Raw genomic sequence first — 22,437 nt, 5'->3', positions numbered from 1 at the left:
CGATCCATCTATCAGTGCATCCGTAAAAATCATGCGGACATCTGAATGGAGCTTTACAGGGGGGTAATCAATGACAGGGGGGTAAAGCTCCATTCAGATGTCCGCATGATTTTTACGGATGCACTGATAGATAGATCGGATCCGCAAAACGCATCCGGACGTCTGAATGAAGCCTTACAGGGGCATGATCAATGACTGTGGTGATCACCCCATATAGACTCCCTGATCACCCCCCTGTAAAGCTCCATTCAGATGTCCGCATGATTTTTACGGATGCACTGATACATGGATCGGATCCGCAAAACGCATCCGGTCGTCTGAATGAAGCCTTACAGGGGCATGATCAATGACTGTGGTGATCACCCCCCTGTCATTGATTACCCCCCTGTAAAGCTCCATTCAGATGTCCGCATGATTTTTACGGATGCACTGATAGATGGATCCGATCCGCAAAACGCATCCGGACGTCTGAATGAAGCCTTACAGGGGCATGATCAATGACTGTGGTGATCACCCCATATAGACTCCCTGATCACCCCCCTGTCATTGATCACCCCCCTGTCATTGATTACCCCCCTGTAAAGCTCCATTCAGATGTCCGCATGATTTTTACGGATGCACTGATAGATGGATCGGATCCGCAAAACGCATCCGGACGTCTGAATGAAGCCTTACAGGGGCATGATCAATGACTGTGGTGATCACCCCATATAGACTCCCTGATCACCCCCCTGTCATTGATCACCCCCCTGTCATTGATTACCCCCCTGTAAAGCTCCATTCAGATGTCCGCATGATTTTTACGGATGCACTGATAGATGGATCGGATCCGCAAAACGCATCCGGACGTCTGAATGAAGCCTTACACGGGCGTGATCAATGACTGTGGTTATCACCCCATATAGACTCCCTGATCACCCCCCTGTCATTGATCACCCCCCTGTCATTGATCACCCCCCTGTCATTGATCACCCCCCTGTCATTGATCACCCCCCTGTCATTTAGCACCCCTCTGTAAGGCTCCATTCAGATATTTTTTTGGCCCAAGTTAGCAGAATTATTTTTTTTTTTTCTTACAAAGTCTCATATTCCACTAACTTGTGTCAAAAAATAAAATCTCACCATACCCCTCACGGAATCCAAATGCGTAAAATTTTTTAGACATTTATATTCCAGACTTCTTCTCACGCTTTAGGGCCCCTAGAATGCCAGGGCAGTATAAATACCCCACATGTGACCCCATTTCGGAAAGAAGACACCCCCAGGTATTCCGTGAGGGGCATATTGAGTCCATGAAAGATTGAAATTTTTGTCCCAAGTTAGCGGAACGGGAGACTTTGTGAGAAAAAAATTAAAAATATCAATTTCCGCTAACTTGTGCCAAAAAAAAAAAATTTCTATGAACTCGCCATGCCCCTCATTGAATACCTTGGGGTGTCTTCTTTCCAAAATGGGGTCACATGTGGGGTATTTATACTGCCCTGGCATTCTAGGGGCCCCAAAGCGTGAGAAGAAGTCTGGTATCCAAATGTCTAAAAATGCCCTCCTAAAAGGAATTTGGGCACCTTTGCGCATCTAGGCTGCAAAAAAGTGTCACACATCTGGTATCGCCGTACTCAGGAGAAGTTGGTGAATGTGTTTTGGGGTGTCATTTTACATATACCCATGCTGGGTGAGAGAAATATCTTGGTCAAATGCCAACTTTGTATAAAAAAATAGGAAAAATTGTCTTTTGCCAAGATATTTCTCTCACCCAGCATGGGTATATGTAAAATGACACCCCAAAACACATTCCCCAACTTCTCCCGATTACGGAGATACCAGATGTGTGACACTTTTTTGCAGCCTAGGTGGGCAAAGGGGCCCATATTCCAAAGAGCACCTTTAGGATTTCACAGGTCATTTACCTACTTACCACACATTAGGGCCCCTGGAAAATGCCAGGGCAGTATAACTACCCCACAAGTGACCCCATTTTGGAAAGAAGACACCCCAAGGTATTCCGTGAAGGGCATGGCGAGTTCCTAGAATTTTTTATTTTTTGTCACAAGTTAGTGGAAAATGCTTTTTTTTTTTTTTTTTTTTTTTTCATACAAAGTCTCATATTCCACTAACTTGTGACAAAAAATAAAAACTTCCATGAACTCACTTTGCCCATCAGCGAATACCTTGGGGTCTCTTCTTTCCAAAATGGGGTCACTTGTGGGGTAGTTATACTGCCCTGGCATTCTAGGGGCCCAAATGTGTGGTAAGGAGTTTGAAATCAAATTCTGTAAAAAATGACCTGTGAAATCCGAAAGGTGCTCTTTTGAATATGGGCCCCTTTGCCCACCTCGGCTGCAAAAAAGTGTCACACATCTGGTATCTCCGTAATTGGGAGAAGTTGGGGAATGTGTTTTGGGGTGTCATTTTACATATACCCATGCTGGGTGAGAGAAATATCTTGGCAAAAGACAACTTTTCCCATTTTTTTATACAAAGTTGGCATTTGACCAAGATATTTATCTCACCCAGCATGGGTATATGTAAAAAGACACCCCAAAACACATTCCTCAACTTCTCCTGAATACAGAGATACCAGATGTGTGACACTTTTTTGCAGCCTAGGTGGGCAAAGGGGCCCACATTCCAAAGAGCACCTTTCGGATTTCACAGGTCATTTACCTACTTACCACACATTTGGGCCCCTAGAATGCCAGGGCAGTATAACTACCCCACAAGTGACCCCATTTTGGAAAGAAGAGACCCCAAGGTATTCGCTGATGGGCATAGTGAGTTCATGGAAGTTTTTATTTTTTGTCACAAGTTTGTGGAATATGAGACTTTGTATGAAAAAAAAAAAAAAAATAAAAAATCATCATTTTCCACTAACTTGTGACAAAAAATAAAAAATTCTAGGAACTCGCCATGCCCCTCACGGAATACCTTGGGGTGTCTTCTTTCCAAAATGGGGTCACTTGTGGGGTAGTTATACTGCCCTGGTATTCTAGGGGCCCAAATGTGTGGTAAGGAGTTTGAAATCAAATTCAGGAAAAAATGAGGAGTGAAATCCGAAAGGTGCTCTTTGGAATATGGGCCCCTTTGCCCACCTAGGCTGCAAAAAAGTGTCACACATCTGGTATCCCCGTACTCAGGAGAAGTTGAGGAATGTGTTTTGGGGTGTCTTTTTACATATACCCATGCTGGGTGAGATAAATATCTTGGTCAAATGACAACTTTGTATAAAAAAATGGGAAAAGTTGTCTTTTGCCAAGATATTTCTCTCACCCAGCATGGGTATATATAAAATGACACCCCAAAACACATTCCCCACCTTCTCCTGAGTACGGAGATACCAGATGTGTGACACTTTTTTGCAGCCTAGGTGGGCAAAGGGGCCCATATTCCAAAGAGCACCTTTCGGATTTCACAGGTCATTTTTTACAGAATTTGATTTCAAACTCCTTACCACACATTTGGGCCCCTAGAATGCCAGGGCAGTATAACTACCCCACAAGTGACCCCATTTTGGAAAGAAGAGACCCCAAGGTATTCGCTGATGGGCATAGTGAGTTCATAGAAGTTTTTATTTTTTGTCACAAGTTAGTGGAATATGAGACTTTGTAAGGAAAAAAAAAAAAAAAAAAAAAATCATCATTTTCCGCTAACTTGTGACAAAAAATAAAAAGTTCTATGAACTCACTATGCCCATCAGCGAATACCTTAGGGTGTGTACTTTCAGAAATGGGGTCATTTGTGGGGTGTTTGTACTGTCTGGGCATTGTAGAACCTCAGGAAACATGACAGGTGCTCAGAAAGTCAGAGCTGCTTCAAAAAGCGGAAATTCACATTTTTGTACCATAGTTTGTAAACGCTATAACTTTTACCCAAACCATTTTTTTTTTACCCAAACATTTTTTTTTTATCAAAGACATGTAGAACTATAAATTTAGAGCAAAATTTCTAGATGGATGTCGTTTTTTTTGCAAAATTTTACAACTGAAAGTGAAAAATGTCATTTTTTTTGCAAAAAAAATCGTTAAATTTCGATTAATAACAAAAAAAGTAAAAATGTCAGCAGCAATAAAATACCACCAAATGAAAGCTCTATTAGTGAGAAGAAAAGGAGGTAAAATTCATTTGGGTGGTAAGTTGCATGACCGAGCAATAAACGGTGAAAGTAGTGTAGGTCAGAAGTGTAAAAAGTGGCCTGGTCTTTCAGGGTGTTTAAGCACTGGGGGCTGAGGTGGTTAATACAGAATGGTAACTAAAATATGGCTTGAGGGGTAAAAAAATAAATAAAAAATAAAAATTAACCCACCTCATCCTGTTGTTCACGCAGCCGGCATGGTCTTCTTTCTTAAAATCTTTCAGGACCTGCAAAAGGACCTTTGATATCTTCATTCAGCAGGACCTGCACTGACGTCATCGCGCTCACCACATGGTGAGCGCAATTACGTCATCAAAGGTCCTTTTGCAGGTCCTGAAAGATGAAGAAAGAAGATGATGCGCGAACCTCAGAATGAGGTGAGTTAATTTTTTTTGCATTTTTTTTTATCCCCTCAAGCCATATTTTTGTTAGCATTCTGTATTAAGAATGCTATTATTTTTCCTTATAACCATGTTATAAGGGAAAATGATAAAATCTACAGAATGCCTAACCCAAACCTGAACTTCAGTGAAGAAGTCCGGGTCTGAGTACCACATTCAGTTTTTTATCACGCGCGTGCAAATCGCATTGCACGCGCGATAAAAACTGAACATCAGAACGCAATCGTAGTCAAAACTGCAATTGCGTGCCTACTCGTGCGGTTTTCCCGCAATACACACGCGACGCATCTGGAGCAAATCTGGGACGCCCGTGTGAAAGAGGCCTTACACATTTTTATTATGAGCTAGAATGTCCTCACCTCTACCCATTAAAGATAAATGGCAGAGACCTAAGATGTGGAATGATTCAGTTGAATCTCACATCCTGGTATTCTTGGCAGCCAGTAACAAATTAATCCATTCATTTCATTCCCCTACCATGCCACATAGGGTGGGTAAAATCCTCCATGACTGGTGTTATAGGTGTCATACTGCCCATTTATAATTCTTACACCATATTGTCTCTCAATACCCCTTTCTTAGACCCCTTTCACACGAGCAAGTTTTCTGCGCGGGTGCAATGCGGGATGTGGGTCTGTGTACATGAGTGTTTTTAAAACGCAGCATGTTCTATATTCTGCGTTTTTTACGCAGCCCTGGACCCATAGAAGTGAATGGGGGTTTCAGTGAAAAACGCATTGCATCTGTAAGCAAGTGCGGATGCACTGCGATTTTTCACTGATGGTTGCTAAGAGATGTTGTTTGTAAACCTTCAGTTTTTTTAAACGCATTGCATCCGCGCAGAAAAAACTGACTGAACTTGCTTGCAAAATGGTGCGAGTTTCACTTAACGCATCCAGAGCCAAACCGTCTTGCTCGTGTGAAAGAGGCCTTAGGTCTCTTTCACACGGGCGAGTTTTCCACGTGGGTGCAATGCATGACGTGAACGCATTGCCACCCGCACTGAATCCTGACCCATTCATTTCAATGGAGCTGTGTACATGAGCGATGTTTTCCACGCATCACTTGTGCGTTGCGTGAAAATCGCAGCATCTTCTATATTCTGCGTTTTTCACACTAGAAGTGAATGGGGCTGCGTGAAAATAACATTGCATCCACAAGCAAGTGCAGATGCAATGTGCTTTTCACGGATGGTTGCTAAGGAGATGATGATGATAATAAGTGGGGATGAGCCCCGGGACCCTGTTAAAGTCCTTTTACTTTATTATTTTCCATTATGACATGGTTATAATGGAAAATAATAGCATTCTTTAATACAGAATGTTAAGTAAAATGTCCATTGAGGGTTAAAAAAAAATAAAGTGGATGATTTGACTAATTTTTATTTTTTACCCCTCAATGGACATTTTACTTAGCATTCTGTATATGCTATTATTTTCCATTATAACTATGTTATAATGGAAAATAATAAAATCTACAGAAGACCGAACCCAAACCCAAACTTCAGTGAAGAAGTTCAGGTCTGGGTACCAACATTCAGTTTTTTTATCACGCGCGTGCAAAACGCATTAAAACTTTGCACTCGTGCAGAAAAAAACTGAACAATGCAACGCAATCGCAGACAAATTGCGTGCAAACTCACGCGGGTTTCCCTGAACCCACCGGCAACGCATCCGGACTGAATCCGACACGCTTGTCTGCAAGGGGTCTTAGTGTTCTGTCTTTTTGGAATCTTTGATATATGGTTGGCTCATTTTCTTGGGAGGAAGGCAATGGCAATGTGTTAGATGGTAGAGAGACTGCCTGTTGTGTCCCAAGGGAGATCATATGAGAACATATAGGGAGATTTATCAAAGGTCAGTGTTTTACAAGCCAGTCTTAGTGGTTGTGCAGCCTGTTTATAATTATGGCCTGTCCTCAGGATAGGTCATCAATATCTGATATGTGGGGTCTGACACCCAAACAGTAGTTTGAGAAAGCAGCGGCGCTTGCAGTAGCGCTGCAGCCTTCATGTTGTTTTCCGCAGGCCGAGTGATGTCACGACTATTAACATTGGCTTGGATGTGGCTCAGCCCCATTGAAGTGAACGAGGTTTAGCTGCACCCAGGCCAATGATAATAGTCGCTGCATTCTTAGGCTGAGTTCACACGGGCGAGTATTCCGCGAGGGCGCAATGCGGGAGATGAACACATTGCACCCGCACTGAATCTGGACCCATTCATTTCTATGGGGCTGTGCACATGAGCTGTGATTTTCACGCATCACTTATGCATTGCGTGAAAATCGCAGCATGCTCTATATTGTGCGTTTTCCACGCAACGCAGGCCCCATAGAAGTGAATGGGGCTGCATGAAAATTGCAAGCATCCGCAAGCAAGTGCGGATGCGGTGCGTTTTTCACGCACGGTTGCTAGGAGATGATCGGGATGGTGACCCGATCTTTATTATTTTCCCTTATAACATGGTTATAAGGGAAAATAATAGCATTCTGAATACAGAATGCATACTAAAATAGCACTGGAGGGGTTAAAAATAAAAAAATAAAACATTTAACTCGCCTTAATCCACTTGATCGCGGAGCCGGCATCTCCTTCAGTCTTCATCTTAGCTGTGTGGAGCAACAGGACCTGTGGTGACGTCACTCCGGTCATCACATGATCCATCACAAAGTGTGTAAAATAGTGCAGTAGACTGAAATGGATAATCCGTACAGTAGAAAAAATATATACTGACGTATACGAGCCCGACAGACTCCAAGTGGACACTCTTAGGCATCAGGTAAATATGGGCCTATTGCAAACAGACACTATGGACTTGAATGTGTGAATATAGGCTTAAGAGGGTGTTCCAGGGAAATGGGTATATATTAAATGGGCCACAAAGAGTTAAAAAAAAAAAATATAATAATAATTTAAGCTTCTCCCTAACTGATTCCCCTGCCGCTTCCATGCCAATGCTGGTCAAGTCCCATTTGCTCTCAACAATTTCGATATGCAGGAAACACCAGTAAAGGCCCACTCAGTGGCTGTAGTGTGGTGCCCCACCCCAGGAGGCCTGAGAGTGGTGGGGGATAGGTGAGGGTGATTTTTTTTTTTTTTGCCCTTTGTGGAGTTCATTATTATTTTTTATTTGTTTCTTTTTTTTTTTATTTCCCCAGAAAACCCTTTTAATAAGAAACTAAGGCTACTTTGACACTAGCGTTTTGCTGGATCCGGCAGGGTTTAGCAAAAACGCTTCTATTACTGATAATACAATGAATGGATCCGTGTGTATTACTGTAACAGATCTCCTGGCCCCCCGACCGGGGACCACCGTCGAATGATGCTCCTAGCGCTTCCCGAGGACTCCAAGCACTCCACTTGACACCGTAAGCGCTGCAGACCCCACGAACCGCCGAAGCTTGGTTGAGGTCTCACCGTCTCCTACCCACCCTGGACCTACGACAAGGCTCCAGGCTCCAGTGGGTGAACCTCTCCTAAATCCAGAGAGCAGGAACAGCTCTTAGAAGAGCTAGGAGTTATAGCCAGGGGAGTATACAGCGTATAGCAATCCCCATACACATGAGACGTTCAACATATCCCCAGATGGCTTGGATCTGAGCGCTCAATATAGCCAAACAGCGCTCAGATGCCACAAACACAGTCAAATCGCCATGGGGTTTAAGTTTAGCATGGGCTGATGAGAGGGCCCATAATCCTGGGGCAAGAGGCTGGCAACCAGGCTTCTCCAGCACCCAGTGGCGAGGTTGGTTTCGCCAAAATTACCTTTAACATAGCCAACACGGATCCGTCATGAACTCCATTGAAAGTTGATGGGGGACGGATCCGTCCCCATTAACTTGCAGGATGCAAAGCAAAACGCAGCATGCTGCAGTTTGCTCTCCTGTTTGAGGACGCAACCAAACGGAACAGAATGCATTTTGGAGTATTCCGTTTTGTTCAGTTACGTTTTGTCCCCATTGACAATGAATGGGGACAAAATGGAAGCTTTTTTTTCCCGGTATTGATATCCTATACCGGAAAATATTAACGCTAGTGTGAAAGTAGCCTCATTCACATGTCAGTGATTTCCATCAGTGATTGTGAGCCAAAACCAGGAGTTGGTCTAAACACAGAACAGGTGCAGATCTTTCCCTTATACCTTCTGTCTGTGGAGGCTCCACTCCTGGTTTTGGCTCACAATCACTGATGGAGATCACTGACCTAAACACTGACGTGTGAATGAGGCATAAAAGGAGTTGCTTCTGGACAGATACAAATAGCTGAGCAAGTGCGCTGGGCTGTTTTACAGAGTCCTAGTGAAGTTAATGGAGAGCCACACATGCTCAAGCACCTCTCCTTTCCCAGCAGTGTGCAACTTGACCCCATTCTTCATGGGAGATGGTCCCTGAGGTGGGACCGGCACCTTTTGGACATATGTCATAGGGCTGGGCGATATGGCCTAAAATCTATATCGCGATATAATTTGAAGCATGTGCGATATAACGATATATCGTGATATATTATTTTCTTCTGTATGTATACAAATTACAAAACTTTTCAAGAAATTTTTTTAAATTTGTATTTTGTAACAGATCTTTTTCCAAACAATGTAAAGATGAAGTATTAGTAAAACACAAAATTGTTTAAAATAAAGTGCAAATTTTACCATTTGCCATCATCCATGTTCCCAGCCAGTGCCATCAGCCCCATGCCATTGCCATTTGCCATCATTCATCTCCCCCAGCCAGCTCTTCAGCCCCATGCCATTGCCACCATCATCATGTCCCCCAGCCAGCGCCATCAGCCCCATGCCATTGCCATTTGCCATCATTCATCTCCCCCAGCAAGCTCTTCAGCCCCATGCCATTGCCACCATCATCATGTCTCCCAGCCAGCGCCATCTGCCCCATGTCATTGCCACCATCATCATGTCCCCCAGCCAGCTCCATCAGCCCCATGCCATTGCCACCATCATCATGTCCCCCAGCCAGCGCCATCAGCCCCATGCCATAGCCATCCACCCCCCCACCACCCGGTAGATTCGGGCCCCTGCTAATATACTTACCTTTCCTGCAGGGTGCGTGGCTGGCTGATGGAGTCCGCAGGAGACGGACAGCGTCTTCTTCCCAGCATGCACTGGGAGGGTCCCGACGTCACGCACACAGTCAGCCAGCGCGCTGACTGTGTGCATGCAAGGCCGGGCCAGTGCAGAGTCGGGAAGCCACGGAGCAGTGAGTGAGAAGCTTCTTCAATTCACTACCGCTCCGTGGTCATCTATCGCGATATGGCTATATAGACAAAATCTATATCGTTGCCTGAATTTATATAGTTTATATCGTATATCACCCACCCCTAATATGTCATGTCCTGTGGATATGCCATAAATGTCCAGACTGCAAAGCTTTTTTTTTAAGAAAAGCTGATAAAATTCATCCTTCGGTTTAGCTTGGTTGTTAAGTGGTTAAAGTGCTTCCCTTTGGTTTCTGTTTTGATTAATGACCAGCAGGGGGCAGTGGAAGTTTGAGACTGCTCCAGTGGTTAGACAATCAGATCCTCTGTCTATTTTTGCCTTTTTATCATCACACGCAGACCAAGGATGTTTTTCACCTTTAATAAATGAACCTTCACGTGTATGCAGTGCCACAGTATGGCCGGGCTGTGTGTGCTGTGATGAGTGTAATTGAAATATTAATTATTATAAACTTCTAAAAAAAAAAGAAAAAAAAAAGTGCTGGTCGTGGGTGCACCTCCAAGAAAGCGAAACAGAACCTTTTTCACTAAAGTGAACATGTAGTGTACGCCTCCAGGGTGCGCTCACGTCTGTGCATTGGATGGGTGAGAGGTTTTCTGCGGCTGAATGGCTGGCATTGGTTTGTTCCCTTATTTTTTTTATTCCCTCCACAGAGTGCTGCATTATTTATGACGTGCTGTTGCTTTTTAATATTTCATTCCATCACTCTCCATGTAAGGAAGACCTGTTTCTGTCCTTTTACATTATTTTTCCACCTCGGTGACTACAAACTACATTCCAGTCGGTGTGTTCTGTGGATGGGTGTGCGCCTTGTCTTTTTCACCTCTGTCCTCGAAGACTGTGCAGTGGTGGAGATTAATGTTAGAGGGCTTGATGCCTTGTAGTTTTTGGGAATTCTAGAAATCCATATAAAAAGATTCCTACGTTATTGTTGTAATGATACAGGAGTTGGTTCCTAGTGTCATTTTCATGCTTACTTTGTGGTCAGCCTGTTAACCTGTTTGTATTTGTGCTTGTAGGTGGCCATACAGTCTGCTGAACCATCCGATTCTTATTTTTATTGGGGTGTGCCCACTCCAGGGTTAAAAAAGATGGGTATGTTGCATGCCAACATTCCTGATCCTTTGTTCCTACGAGAGAGAAGCCACTGAGGGATCTGGTGACTGCTTGCTTCCCTCCCCCTATGAGAGAACATGCACTCCCAGCCAAACACTGCATGCATGTGTGTAGGAGTCAAGAGTAATGGCTGTCCGCCGAATAAGTGTTTGCTTATGGCTGGAAGATTGATAGTCTATTAATTTGATTGATTTTGCCATTTCAATGAAGTATGATTTTGATTTTCATCAGAATCATGTAATAGATATTAACCCCACACATGCATTTTATTATAGGGCCACAGGGGCCCGGCACTGACTGACAGTTGGCTCCTGCTGTAACTGTTTAATCTGCTAAATGCTATGGCATTTAGACAGAGGAAGGGGCTCCCTCTGTCCTGCTGGCCCCTGCGAATGCAGTTTCAGGATGCCAATGCATTGTCATGGCACTAACCAAGGCCCCCGAGGCCTGCCGCAGCACGGAGTGCACACTGTCATTGACCATATATTGCGGTCTGCAATACGGGCACAGAGCCCTTACATTTGTGGGCATGAGCCCTTAGCTATAGCCGAATAGGCAGTCGGTCTGTCTTACAGGAATAGACTATAATGTATACACGTATATCACTGAGTTTTAAAAGAGTCCACAATATTGCACTGGGGGGGGGGGGGGGGGGGGGGGGGAATACGTATTTAGGGTCCATTCACACGTCCGTAAGTGTTTGGCAGATCCGCAAATTGTGGATCTGCAAAACACGGACAGCGGCAATGTGCATTCCGCATTTTGCGGACTGCCCATCGCCGGCACTATAATAGAAAATGCAGTTGAGTGACAAGAATAGGACATGTTCTATTTTTTTGCGGAAACGCAAGCACGAATGCGGAAGTGCGGATCCGCAAATGTGGATGTGGACATCACATTCCGGCCCCATTGAAAATGAATGGGTCCACACCCGTTCCACAAAATTGCGGAACGGAAGCGGACCCATTTTGCAGACTTGTGAATGGACCCTTAAAGGGTAACAAAGTTTATTAAAATAAAAAAAAATTATAATTTCCCCATAAGTGGTTTAATATTGTAAAAGTGGTTAAAAAAGTGCACATATGGTATCACATTGTGTGTTCTAACACGTGGCAACAGAGGCCAGTGATTGGCAGTAGGGGTCCTGGGACCAAGATACTTCCAGTTCCGAGGATTGGGTTGGTCTGCACCTAGGCCAGACAACGCTTTGGGGCTACTATCACTGCGGCATCTCCGTTTTAAAGTTTGTCCAGTCAGGAGGTTAGGATGACTGCACTTTTAGCTAGTCATGTGAAGTATGAGTTACATCCACACGGGACGTAATTTGCCAAATCTGCAGTAAACTGTTCATGAGTTAGGCTACATGCACACAAACGTTAGGGCTCTGTGCCCGTGCTGCGGACTGCAAATTGTGTTTCGCAATGCACAGACCGTGGGGCAGCCGCATGCGGATCGCAGACCCCATTCAAGTGATCCGCATCCGATGGTCCGCACCACAAAAAAGTAGTGCATGCGCTACTTTTTTGCTGTGCGGAGGCACCGCCACAAACACCACGGAAGCACTCCGTAGTGCTTCCGAGTGGTTCTGATCCGTGCCTCTGTTACGCATCTCCGTGATTGCGGACACATTCAAGTGAATGGGTCCGTGATGCGGAATGCACACGGCCAGTGCCCCTGTGTTGCGGACCCGCTCTATGCGGTCCGCAATACGGCCACGGGGGGGGGCACATGGTTGTGTGCATGTAGCCTTACATTAGGATTTTGGTGTGGATTTCATGATTAATTAACATACTGCTGATTTAAAATCCCACCGTGGGCAGCTTGTGCTGCAGGTTTTTTCTGCAGTGTGTAGTTGTCTTAAAATCTCATGCATCCTCCACTTTGCTGCTGCTAATTTTAAACACTGTTTATTTTAGTTTTAGTCCCTTATACACTGTATTGTACCCCAAAACTGCCTTATAGGCTACATATGGTAGTATAACCAGGCTGCACAAGCTAATGATCACATTGGGGTGCACCTCCCCTTACATCCAGAAATCCAATTTTATAAGGCCTCATTGACATGTCTGTGACAAGATGAACAGTGTTTTATGATTTATTCATGTTTCAGAAGGGTCCGTGTTTGGTCCATATGTCCTTTTTTGCCCTGAGTCACTTGTTTACCATGATGCCATCTGTTGTTTTCATGCATCCATAGACTTCAGTGGACTTGTTTGGTACACATCCTGGACCAAAGTATTGCATGTCTTCAGGGATATGGGAAATTTGATATTGATGGCCTCTGCTTAGGATGGACCGATGTGTGGTGATGTCACTGGCCTAGGAAGAGGCCTAATGCGCTCATGGAGTACTGCGGTCTGAACAGCTGATTGGTGGGGGTTCCGGGAGTTGAACCCGCGCTGATCTGATATTGATTATCTATCCTGAAGATAGGCCATCATTATCAAATCTCTGTATAACCCCTTTAAAGTCAGTGGATACACGTGCTGGCTGTGGAGAACTTGACTTGTGATTGGGACCTAAGGGTATGGCCTGATTTGGTGTCAATGCTGTGAGATTGTATGGAAAATCTGCAGCGTATAATAGTAGAAGAAAGGTGGATGAGATTTAAACAGTGGTGACTCCCTGAAGAAAGCCTGCATATGCAGAGACATTGTGCATGATTGGCAGTGCGTATCTCCATGTACATGAGCGGTTTCCATAACTCTAAAGACTTGTGTGGAAAGAACTGAGCACATTCACATACCCACTGCGTCTCCGGTGTGCACCTGTCGCTGGAGAGGGATATGCCATGTTTGTAGTCACAATACCCTTCAGCAAATGGCATTTATCATGTAGAGAAAGTTACTACAAGACACTAATATATTGTGATTGTCCATATTGCCTCCTTTGCTGGCTGGATTCATTTTTCCATCACATTATACACTGCTCGTCTCCATGGTTATGACCACCCTGCAATCCATCAGTGGTGGTCGTGCTTACACATTATAGGAAAAAGCGCAGGGCTATGTGTGCTCCCATGTTCCCAGACACCAAATAGGCTGGCGCTTTTTCCTGTAAAGTGCAAGCACGACCCTCACTGCTGCATTGTAGGGTGGTCGTAACCATGGAAATGATCAGTATATAATGTGATGGAAAAATGAATCCGGCCAGCAAAGGAGGCAACATGGACAATAACAATACATTAGTAAGTGGCTTGTAGTAACTTTCTCTACATGATGAATGCCACTTAGTGAAGTGACACAACCCCTTTAACCTAACAAGTGTGCATTCTCTGCTTTCCTAATGATGATATCCAAGTTACATATAAACATTTTGCATCAGTTTGAATTTTCTGGAGCAATTACCATTATGTTGGTATTTTTGGTGCACAGTTTCTTTTACAACACCATAAGCCTTGAACAAAAATTAACGTCTATGCTTTCAAGCCTATTTAAAATTTAACTATATTGAATGAATTCTAAGTGGTACTCCATTGGCAAGTACCTATTGATCTTAAATATTTCTGCCTCGTCTTACTGCTCAAGGTGAAGATTTATTAATGATGCATGTTCTTTCTGTCACTTAGCATCTTGTGTATTATAGAGTGGATATTCTATTAATCAAAGGCAAGATGGAGACAAAACAGAGTGTGCGTTTGCTTAAAATGGTACTCCATCTTCAACGCTGATGGCATCTCCACCAGATCTCCTGCAGCCCTCATTCACACTGGCTGATGTTCCTGCAGAAGTGGATGGAGACCTTGTCACACGGAAAGAAGCAAATGCTTCCATCTCTCCATTGGGGTCTATAGCCCATACTTGCCAACTTCTTGATTGTAGTCTCCGGGAGAGAGGGTCGCAGATGATGCCAGAGTTCTTTTGCCTGTTGCACCTTCCTTTTTGACAGGCTTCGCCCTTTTCGTGTGCTGCCCATCCCATCTATGGACGTTTGTGTGACAGAGGCATTCCAGCGCCACATACGTTTAAAGTACATGGAGGTCTACTTTCTGGGAGACTTGGGAGATTTGCCAACTCATTCATGAGAGCACCCCTTTTTATAGGAACCTCTAGGACGATCCAGGAGAATTGGGCTATAGATGCAGCAGCTGCTGTGAATCAACAAATGGGGGGGGGGGGGGGGTCACTGTCCCTCCCTATGGGTGTAAAGTCTAATGGTGGGACCCATGCCTGTCATGCGTATATGGCATATCCTATTGAATATCATGTAAACGTTTAAGGATGTGTAATTTTGCCTTTTAAAAATGACCCCTCCCATCTTCATTGTAATATGCATTAAACTGCTATTAAGCAAGGTTTTTCCAGCATTTTGTCCTGGTAATAGGGATAAAGGGGTTTTTGATGGTTAAACACTATCCTTATACCATCAGCATGTGACTAGTGGGTTTCCCCCATATAACAAACTGCTGTGAACTAGTGCACAGCTCCAAAAGGCACAGTGTCCCTTTTGGTTTTCAACACCGCCCCTTCCATTTCTACCAGTGACTGATATGGCATTTTAGGTCTGGTTTCATTGCTGACAAGTCCACCACAAAGTAGAAGTTGTCTGCTTCTGGTGCAGGACTGTTGAACACCTGATCGTTGTGGGTGTGGGGTGTTGGACCCTTGCCGCCAGACTATTGTCGAACAACTGATCGGTGTGGGGTGTTGGACCCTTGCCACCAGACTATTGTCGAACAACTGATCGGTGTGGGCTGTTGGACCCTTGCCGCCAGACTATTGTCGAACAACTGATCGGTGTGGGGTGTTGGACCCTTGCCACCAGACTATTGTCGAACAACTGATCGGTGTGGGGTGTTGGACCCTTGCCACCAGACTATTGTCGAACAACTGATCGGTGTGGGGTGTTGGACCCTTGCCACCAGACTATTGTCGAACAACTGATCGGTGGGGCCCTTGCCAATCAGCTAGTGATGGGCTATCCTGAGAATAGACCATCGCTTAATAAGAGGTGGACAACCCCTTTAACACCATAGTATGAACATAGCCTATTCTATGCTGCTTTTCCTCTGCTCCTTGGATATTTTAGGTGAAGTTTCATGTGCTCAGACGGTTGCAGCTTGTGTGCTTTGCATTAAAGTCCTGTTACAGCAGTGCAGCTGAAGTGCTTGTCCTGACGTCACCGCTCTGTTATAGCAGCAGGTATTTTCCTGCATGGAAGGCCCCTTTAAGGGTAAGCAATACTTTACGGCTGAACTGATGTTTTAAGTGTCATCTGAGGTCTTCTCGGACTTGTATACTTATAAGGAACTGAAGGGCTGAGTCATTTCAGGGGACATGGTGGGCATTTTGCCTACTTCTGTCACAGTCTGTAGAGGACTGTAATCTTTATTAGAAGAAACAGATGTTTTCCCCATTAGAAGTGACTTGTTTTTTCGATCCCGGCGGCTGCTTTATACATGGAGTGTTGTGGCTGTAATACTGTGGTATTATGTCCGCACAAACGTCTTTTAAAATGGATTTCTCCCCATTATAAGGTTTCTTATTTCTGAAGGCAGAAGGCTCCACAAAATCAATGCTAATGTAGCCGTTCCAGGAATATTGTTCATTTCTTGTGAGATACCCTAAACCGGACATTTTAGTTGCTGTTTATCTGAGAACACTTAACTAATTGTCTATGAGGAAAATCAATTAGTATTTACTTTGGCTGCTTTTGTGCAGCTCCTATGTATTATTTATGTCAACAGGGAGAGTGTCATTGGGCTCGACTACATGCGGTGATTGAAACTTGGTAATTTGTGATCTAGCCTTTCCCCACCCAGTGCATTAAATCAGGCAGCCCCAGTGGGTCCTTGCAGTCAAATGCTTGCAGCATCCTACCTGCTAATCGACCTCACTTCCTGGCTTCAGTCTGCCTAGTTATCAGCTAACAAAAGAAGAGCAGCTTTTGATCCCTGCAGACCTCAGAGGCAAGGAAATCATGGGCAGCAGATGCTACTTGAATTGCCGTCTTCCTTTTCTCTCCTTTTTGCTGCGGCAATGAGCACTACCTTTCTAGACATGTAACAGGTATAGTGTTCTGCATGGCTAGACTCCAAGGGAGAACAATGAGCACAGCAAGGGACCAGGATTTTTGCTTTCTGATTTGGATGTGATGCTGCTGTAATTCTATCTGCAGTTCTTGCTGATCCTTCACCACTCGGCAGCTGGTAGAAGAGTAAGACTGCCTGGCAACCACCTGCAGAGCTGCAGAGATGAATTACATTTTCGGAAACAACACACTCCTATACTCCCGCGCCAATCGAGGGGGCAATACTAGCTCCAGTCATAGCTCAGTAGGCCCAAAACAGAAGCTATGGGCAAAGAAGGGCTCTACAGAGGAGCTTAGAGCTGAGCCAGAACCTTCTCGATGGCAGCAGATAGTGGCTTTTTTTACTCGCAGGCACAGCTTTATTGACTGCATCTCAGTTGCCGCCAGCTCCGCCCAGGTAACTTGCCACTTGTTGTAATTACTCTTCTATCTGTCAATTATTTGGACGTTTTGGCGTAAATGTATTTTGGATTTAGGTTGTGAGAATGGAATATTAATTTGTGGGGGGGTGTTTTTTTTTCTTCTTTGTCTTGTCAATTCACCCGCTTGTGCTGCGCTGGGTGTAGGATTAGATTAAAATCTCCTAAATGGATTGTGCTCTTTCGTTTACTCTGCAGCATGAGATGTAGTTTAATTGCTCTCAATGCTTCTCTTGGTTTGTGTCCAGAGAAAGTGATCATCCTGATATGTTGTACATGGGAAATTGAAATATTTAATGTGGGCAGCCTACAGTGTAATTAATAGGGGTTACATGCTTACCAAAAAGCTGTATTTAAATAATCTGTACATATCTATGTCTATTGTATATCTATCCGCACACAGGCACATATACTCACGCACGCTTTAACCCTCACCTCTGGGTAGCGCTGAGAATGATTCACACTAAGGAACTTGTGTCACAGAGAATCAGCAAGACTCCTTGAGGAGGAGCCAAAAATAAATGTTTACTTTATCGGACATCACATTTTATAACGTGCCTTCACTCTGTATTCCCAACATAAACCGTAATTGTTGGCGACAGCTTGAGGGGGAAGAGCTGACTATGCAAATACTTTATTCGGTTCTGTTCTAGCCTCAGCCCTGCACGCATAGCTAACACTAGTGAGATGTTGGTGGTTATTGAATAAGGCGGTGTGTTTTTTATTTTATTTTTTATGTTTTTTAAAACTAAATAATACAGTTTGTAACAATATGCATGCGTATGTATGCCCTTTTGTAAGTTGTCTACACTGTAGTAAAATAAACTTGTCATTAATTTTTAATGTCTCATTCGAACATTCAGTTACACCATTTAAAAGAGAAGGTAATATTCTATTGTAATAGTAGCCAGCAGATTTCACGGAATGAAAGGCCTCTGAATGCACTGCGGTGTTGTCCCAGTGTTGCGTTACATTTATTTATTGATGGGGAGTAATGAGAGGGTTTTTATATTCTGGCAGAACACTAGTAGGGCGTGTAAGTAGAACTTTTTACTGCCATCTTAGTGTATATTTAAAGCATTACTTCACCTCCAGGAGTCTTGTTGGGAGCCATAAGAGCGTCCATAGACCCCGGTAGAAAACCACCATAAAGGTTGGACACTAGCCAGAAATTATCTGTGGATTTATTTTCCTTAGTATATTAGCATTCATGTCAGTTGTTTTAGATTAGAAGCGAGACCAAAGACAGAAAAGTTAAACTACAAAAGCTAAGTTATCATTGAGGCCAGGTGTACCCGCTGTGTTCCAGCGGTGTTCTAGGTCTGTATTACTTGGATGTGTCAGGACCCGACTGCAGGTTTTACTGACCTGAACTCACAGCATCATAGATCAGCATGAGGCTGTGAGTTTGTTGTGGGTAAACCTGCGGTGAGGTGACACATCATACCGGTAGGAACACTGGGGGTCATTTACAAAGTCTGGCTTTTTACACCAGTCTTGGTTTCCCTCCTGCACTGCCAGATTAGGCATGCGACTCATTATAAATTAGGGTCACCTCTGGCAGTCCGTGCGTTTGGAGTAAAAGCTATTCTCGCCCTTGACAGGGGTAGTTTTCACTTCTCTTTTACGCCTGTCAATTTGCCAGGGCAAAAGTCCTGGCCCCCGCTGCTCCTAAAGTGGCGAGGACAGCGTAAAAATCTACACAGTTGTAAAAAGGGGTCTTGCAACATTTTTTTTTACACCAAAAACTGACATCAAAATGTGACCTCCACTGTGTGTGAATCCAACTTATGCCTATGCACAGAATATGCTATACATGACTGTGATGGCTAGCAGTCCCAACCCTGGAACTCCCACCTATCAAGAAATCGGACCCTTGATCTCCCTGGTGAGGAGGCTGTAGCATCCAGTTAAAGATTGGATTATGAGAGTGTTACACATGTCTGCAGTTTTTCCTTTCTAGGCTATGGAGGCAAAAACTTGTTCATCAGGCAATTCAGATTTTTAAGCATGAGACAGCATGGGGATGAGCGATGACCTAGCGATTGCTACTCCCCATTCTGCGCAGGAGATCGCTACATGTAATACCAGTCTCCCCGCTAGCTAGCAGACAATTGCCGAGGGAGAACTCTTCCCTCCCGACAATCGTTTGCTAAATCTGCCTGTGTAATAAAGGCTTTTTTTTTTTTTTTTAATGTATATATTTATATACACCATTTCTGTAATGCAGCCTTTTACTATACTATACATAACCAGCTGCCGGCTGTTTAGTGTAAAATCTGTCAGACGTTAAAGGGGTTGTCCGTGTTCAGAGTCTGTGTCCGATCCACTTTTTTTTCACAGACTCATTAATTTCTATACAACGAAAGTTCAAACAGTCGGCACTCCTCTCTGAGGTCGTGATGCTCGCGTCCAGGGTAGGAAGACCCACTTTAAAACGCCAAAGGAAAGACTGGCACTTCACTCTTTGTGCAAAGTAGTGTTAATTTATTCTTCCATAAAGGAGACCAGGCACCCAGCGACACGTGTTTCGGCTTGAACTCGAGCCTTTTTCTATGTGTGCAAAAAAAAAAAAAAAAAAAAAAAAACACATCCGCATTCATGCGTCTGGGCCACAAATTATAGATTCTGTCCTATTCTTGCCTAGTTTACCGGCAAGAATAGATGTTTTTACAGTGGGTTCTCTAAAATTGCGGGACGCACTGCATCTGCAATTTGTGGACCACAAAACAGATAATCGTGTGCAGGAGGCCTAACTCTGATAGCTTGGTCTACAGGCCCACAGGTTTTTTCAGAGAGCTCATAAAGCGAACCTTCCTTTTCATGTATTTTTCTTTTATTTGGTTGTAAGATGTTTGCTTAGGACTTGTTCAAATCGACCCCAGTCAGCTTTGGCTACTTTCACACTAGCGTTTCATCAGACGGATCCGCTCCTATAATGCAGACGTTTGCATCCGTTCAGAACGAATCCGTCTGCATTATAACTTAGAAAAATTTCTAAGTGTGAAAGTAGCCTGAGCGGATCCGTTCAGACTTTACATTGAAAGTCAATGGGGGACGGATCCGCTTGAAGATTGAGCCATAGTGTCATTTTCAAGCGGATCCGTCCCCATTGACTTACATTGTAAGTGTGGACGGATCCGCTCGCCTCCGCACGGCCAGGCTAACACCCGAACGCTGCAAGCAGCGTTCAGGTGTCCGCTCACTGAGCGGAGCGGAGGCTGAGCGCTGGCAGGCGGATGCATTCTGAGCGGATCCGCCTCCACTGAGAATGCATTAGGGCCAGACGGCTGCGTTCAGGACCGCTCGTGAGCCCCTTCAAACGGAGCTCACGAGCAGACACCTGAACGCAGGTGTGAAAGTAGCCTTAGAGGAGCAAAACCTAAAAAATCACAGAAGCACCAGATCCGTCACATGACTGACACCAGTGGTGCCCAGTGGATCTCATTGGCTGTAATGGAATCTATCAGGTTTGCGTCATGCAGCCCTGCAGATTATCTGACAAAATAGCGCAGCATGCAGAGTTATTTTGTTGCATATTTTTGACAGAATCTATGATAGAGATGAGGCTGACCCATCCGAGCTCTTCTCGGCACCCAGCAGGTATTATGTATTGACAATTTCTATAGATATTCGTGGAAAACGACCACCGTGCAGTTCTGATCACAAACCACTTTCTGACTCTGTTCACACCTCACTTTTTCCGTATGGTTGAAACCAGCATGTGCCAAAAGTCTTTTTTTATTATTTTTTTGCATTAGGCCATTTAGGCAATTATGGGTCGGCATTCCTTTTGGTGTAGTCTGCTGCACTTGTATAAAGAGGCACACAGTAAAATAAAAAAAAAGTATACAATGTGGTTTTTAACTTTTGATTTTTAAACACTGGGAGCCTGTTGGGAACGTTGACCTCTAAAAGGAGTAAAAAATGAGCTGGGAGACTAAGGGTATGACCACAGGGGATTAGTAGTGTCGCGGTTGAGGTCCAGCTTACATGCGAGTATGTCCATTATTAAAACAGGTGCCTGAAAAGATCCCATTTATTTTATTTATGTTGCTTATATAGTGCCGACATACTGCAGTGCTGGCGATGGTGAGTTGACATTGGAGCACACACATTGGTAATTTTAGTGGATCCGTGTGGTATTTTCACAAATTACAGAGCAGGTCCTCTCTTGAATCCGTATTTTGCAGATCCATTGTTTGTGGACTGAAATACAGACACTGCCGTGTGCAAATGAATCCATACCCCTCTACTATATGAGAACAATCTAACTAGTAAAAAAACCGCGCACACACACTAACCTGCTGCTTACACAGCACCAGCACTAAACACAGCAGTGCTCCCTTTTCTTTTCCCTTAAAGGAAATGTTAACAATTTTTTTTCTGCCATTTAAAACCATATAGTGACACATATATAATTTTTTGCAGTTTCCTGTTTATTTTTTTTCCTGATTTTTATATATATTTTTTTAAATTCTATTTCCTGAACATGATTATCTTGCCTGAGCCATTCTTAACAACATTTAGAACGCATTAAGAACATTACCTTACGGCACCACATGGTCCGTGGACACAATGGTCAGGAGGGACCTCGGTGAGTTCTATGGAGAGTTTTCTGGGCATGCTCTGTAACCTGTGCAGAGATCATTGTACAAGGAAAGCATAGAGAAGCTTTGACAATCCTCTGTTGTGAATGGTGGATCCGGTCTTATCTATACACAGAGGTGATATCATTACCGGCAGGATTAGAATCCCAGATAAGCAGGTAACTGCACTAAAGTGATCTGTACAGACCAAGAAGTGGCGCCTATTAGGCTTAAGGCTGTATTACACCAACAGATTATCTGACAGATTTTCTGAGCAATCATTGGTCAGATGGCTGTTTAGACACACATCTTTAGTTATACACACCAACTATTGGTCTGATTGGACAGCAATTGGTCAGATAATGTGTTGGTGTAAATCTGGCAGAAGATTGGGAGGGAAGCGTTCCTTCCTGGCAATCATCTGCTTGTAGTGGAGGAGACTGCTACTCTTACATGCAGCGATCACCTCCACAGTATGGGGAAGCGTGATTGCTAATGCCATCACTCTTCCCTATGCGATCT

At 44.0% G+C, this 22,437-nt stretch overlaps 1 protein-coding gene across 8 annotated transcripts in view; it reads left to right on the top strand.

Annotated features, from left to right (window-relative positions):
- The window catches only part of DLG1 (discs large MAGUK scaffold protein 1), a 289,003-nt gene that overhangs the window by 114,272 nt on the left and 152,294 nt on the right, over positions 1-22,437 (top strand). Inside the window, exon 1 of one of the 8 annotated variants that reach the window (XM_040428320.1) lies at positions 16,926-17,304. The exons of the other annotated variants lie outside the window; for them this stretch is intronic. Coding sequence (XP_040284254.1) covers positions 17,071-17,304 — 234 coding nt within the window. The 5' untranslated portion in view covers positions 16,926-17,070. Of the gene's footprint in view, positions 1-16,925; positions 17,305-22,437 lie in introns of those variants that run through there. 8 annotated transcript variants of the gene reach the window in all.

Source organism: Bufo bufo, chromosome 4 (assembly GCF_905171765.1).
Source record: "Bufo bufo chromosome 4, aBufBuf1.1, whole genome shotgun sequence".
NCBI lineage: Eukaryota > Metazoa > Chordata > Amphibia > Anura > Bufonidae > Bufo > Bufo bufo.
Note: the sequence above shows the minus strand (reverse complement) of the source record. Positions and strands in the feature narration are given on the sequence as shown.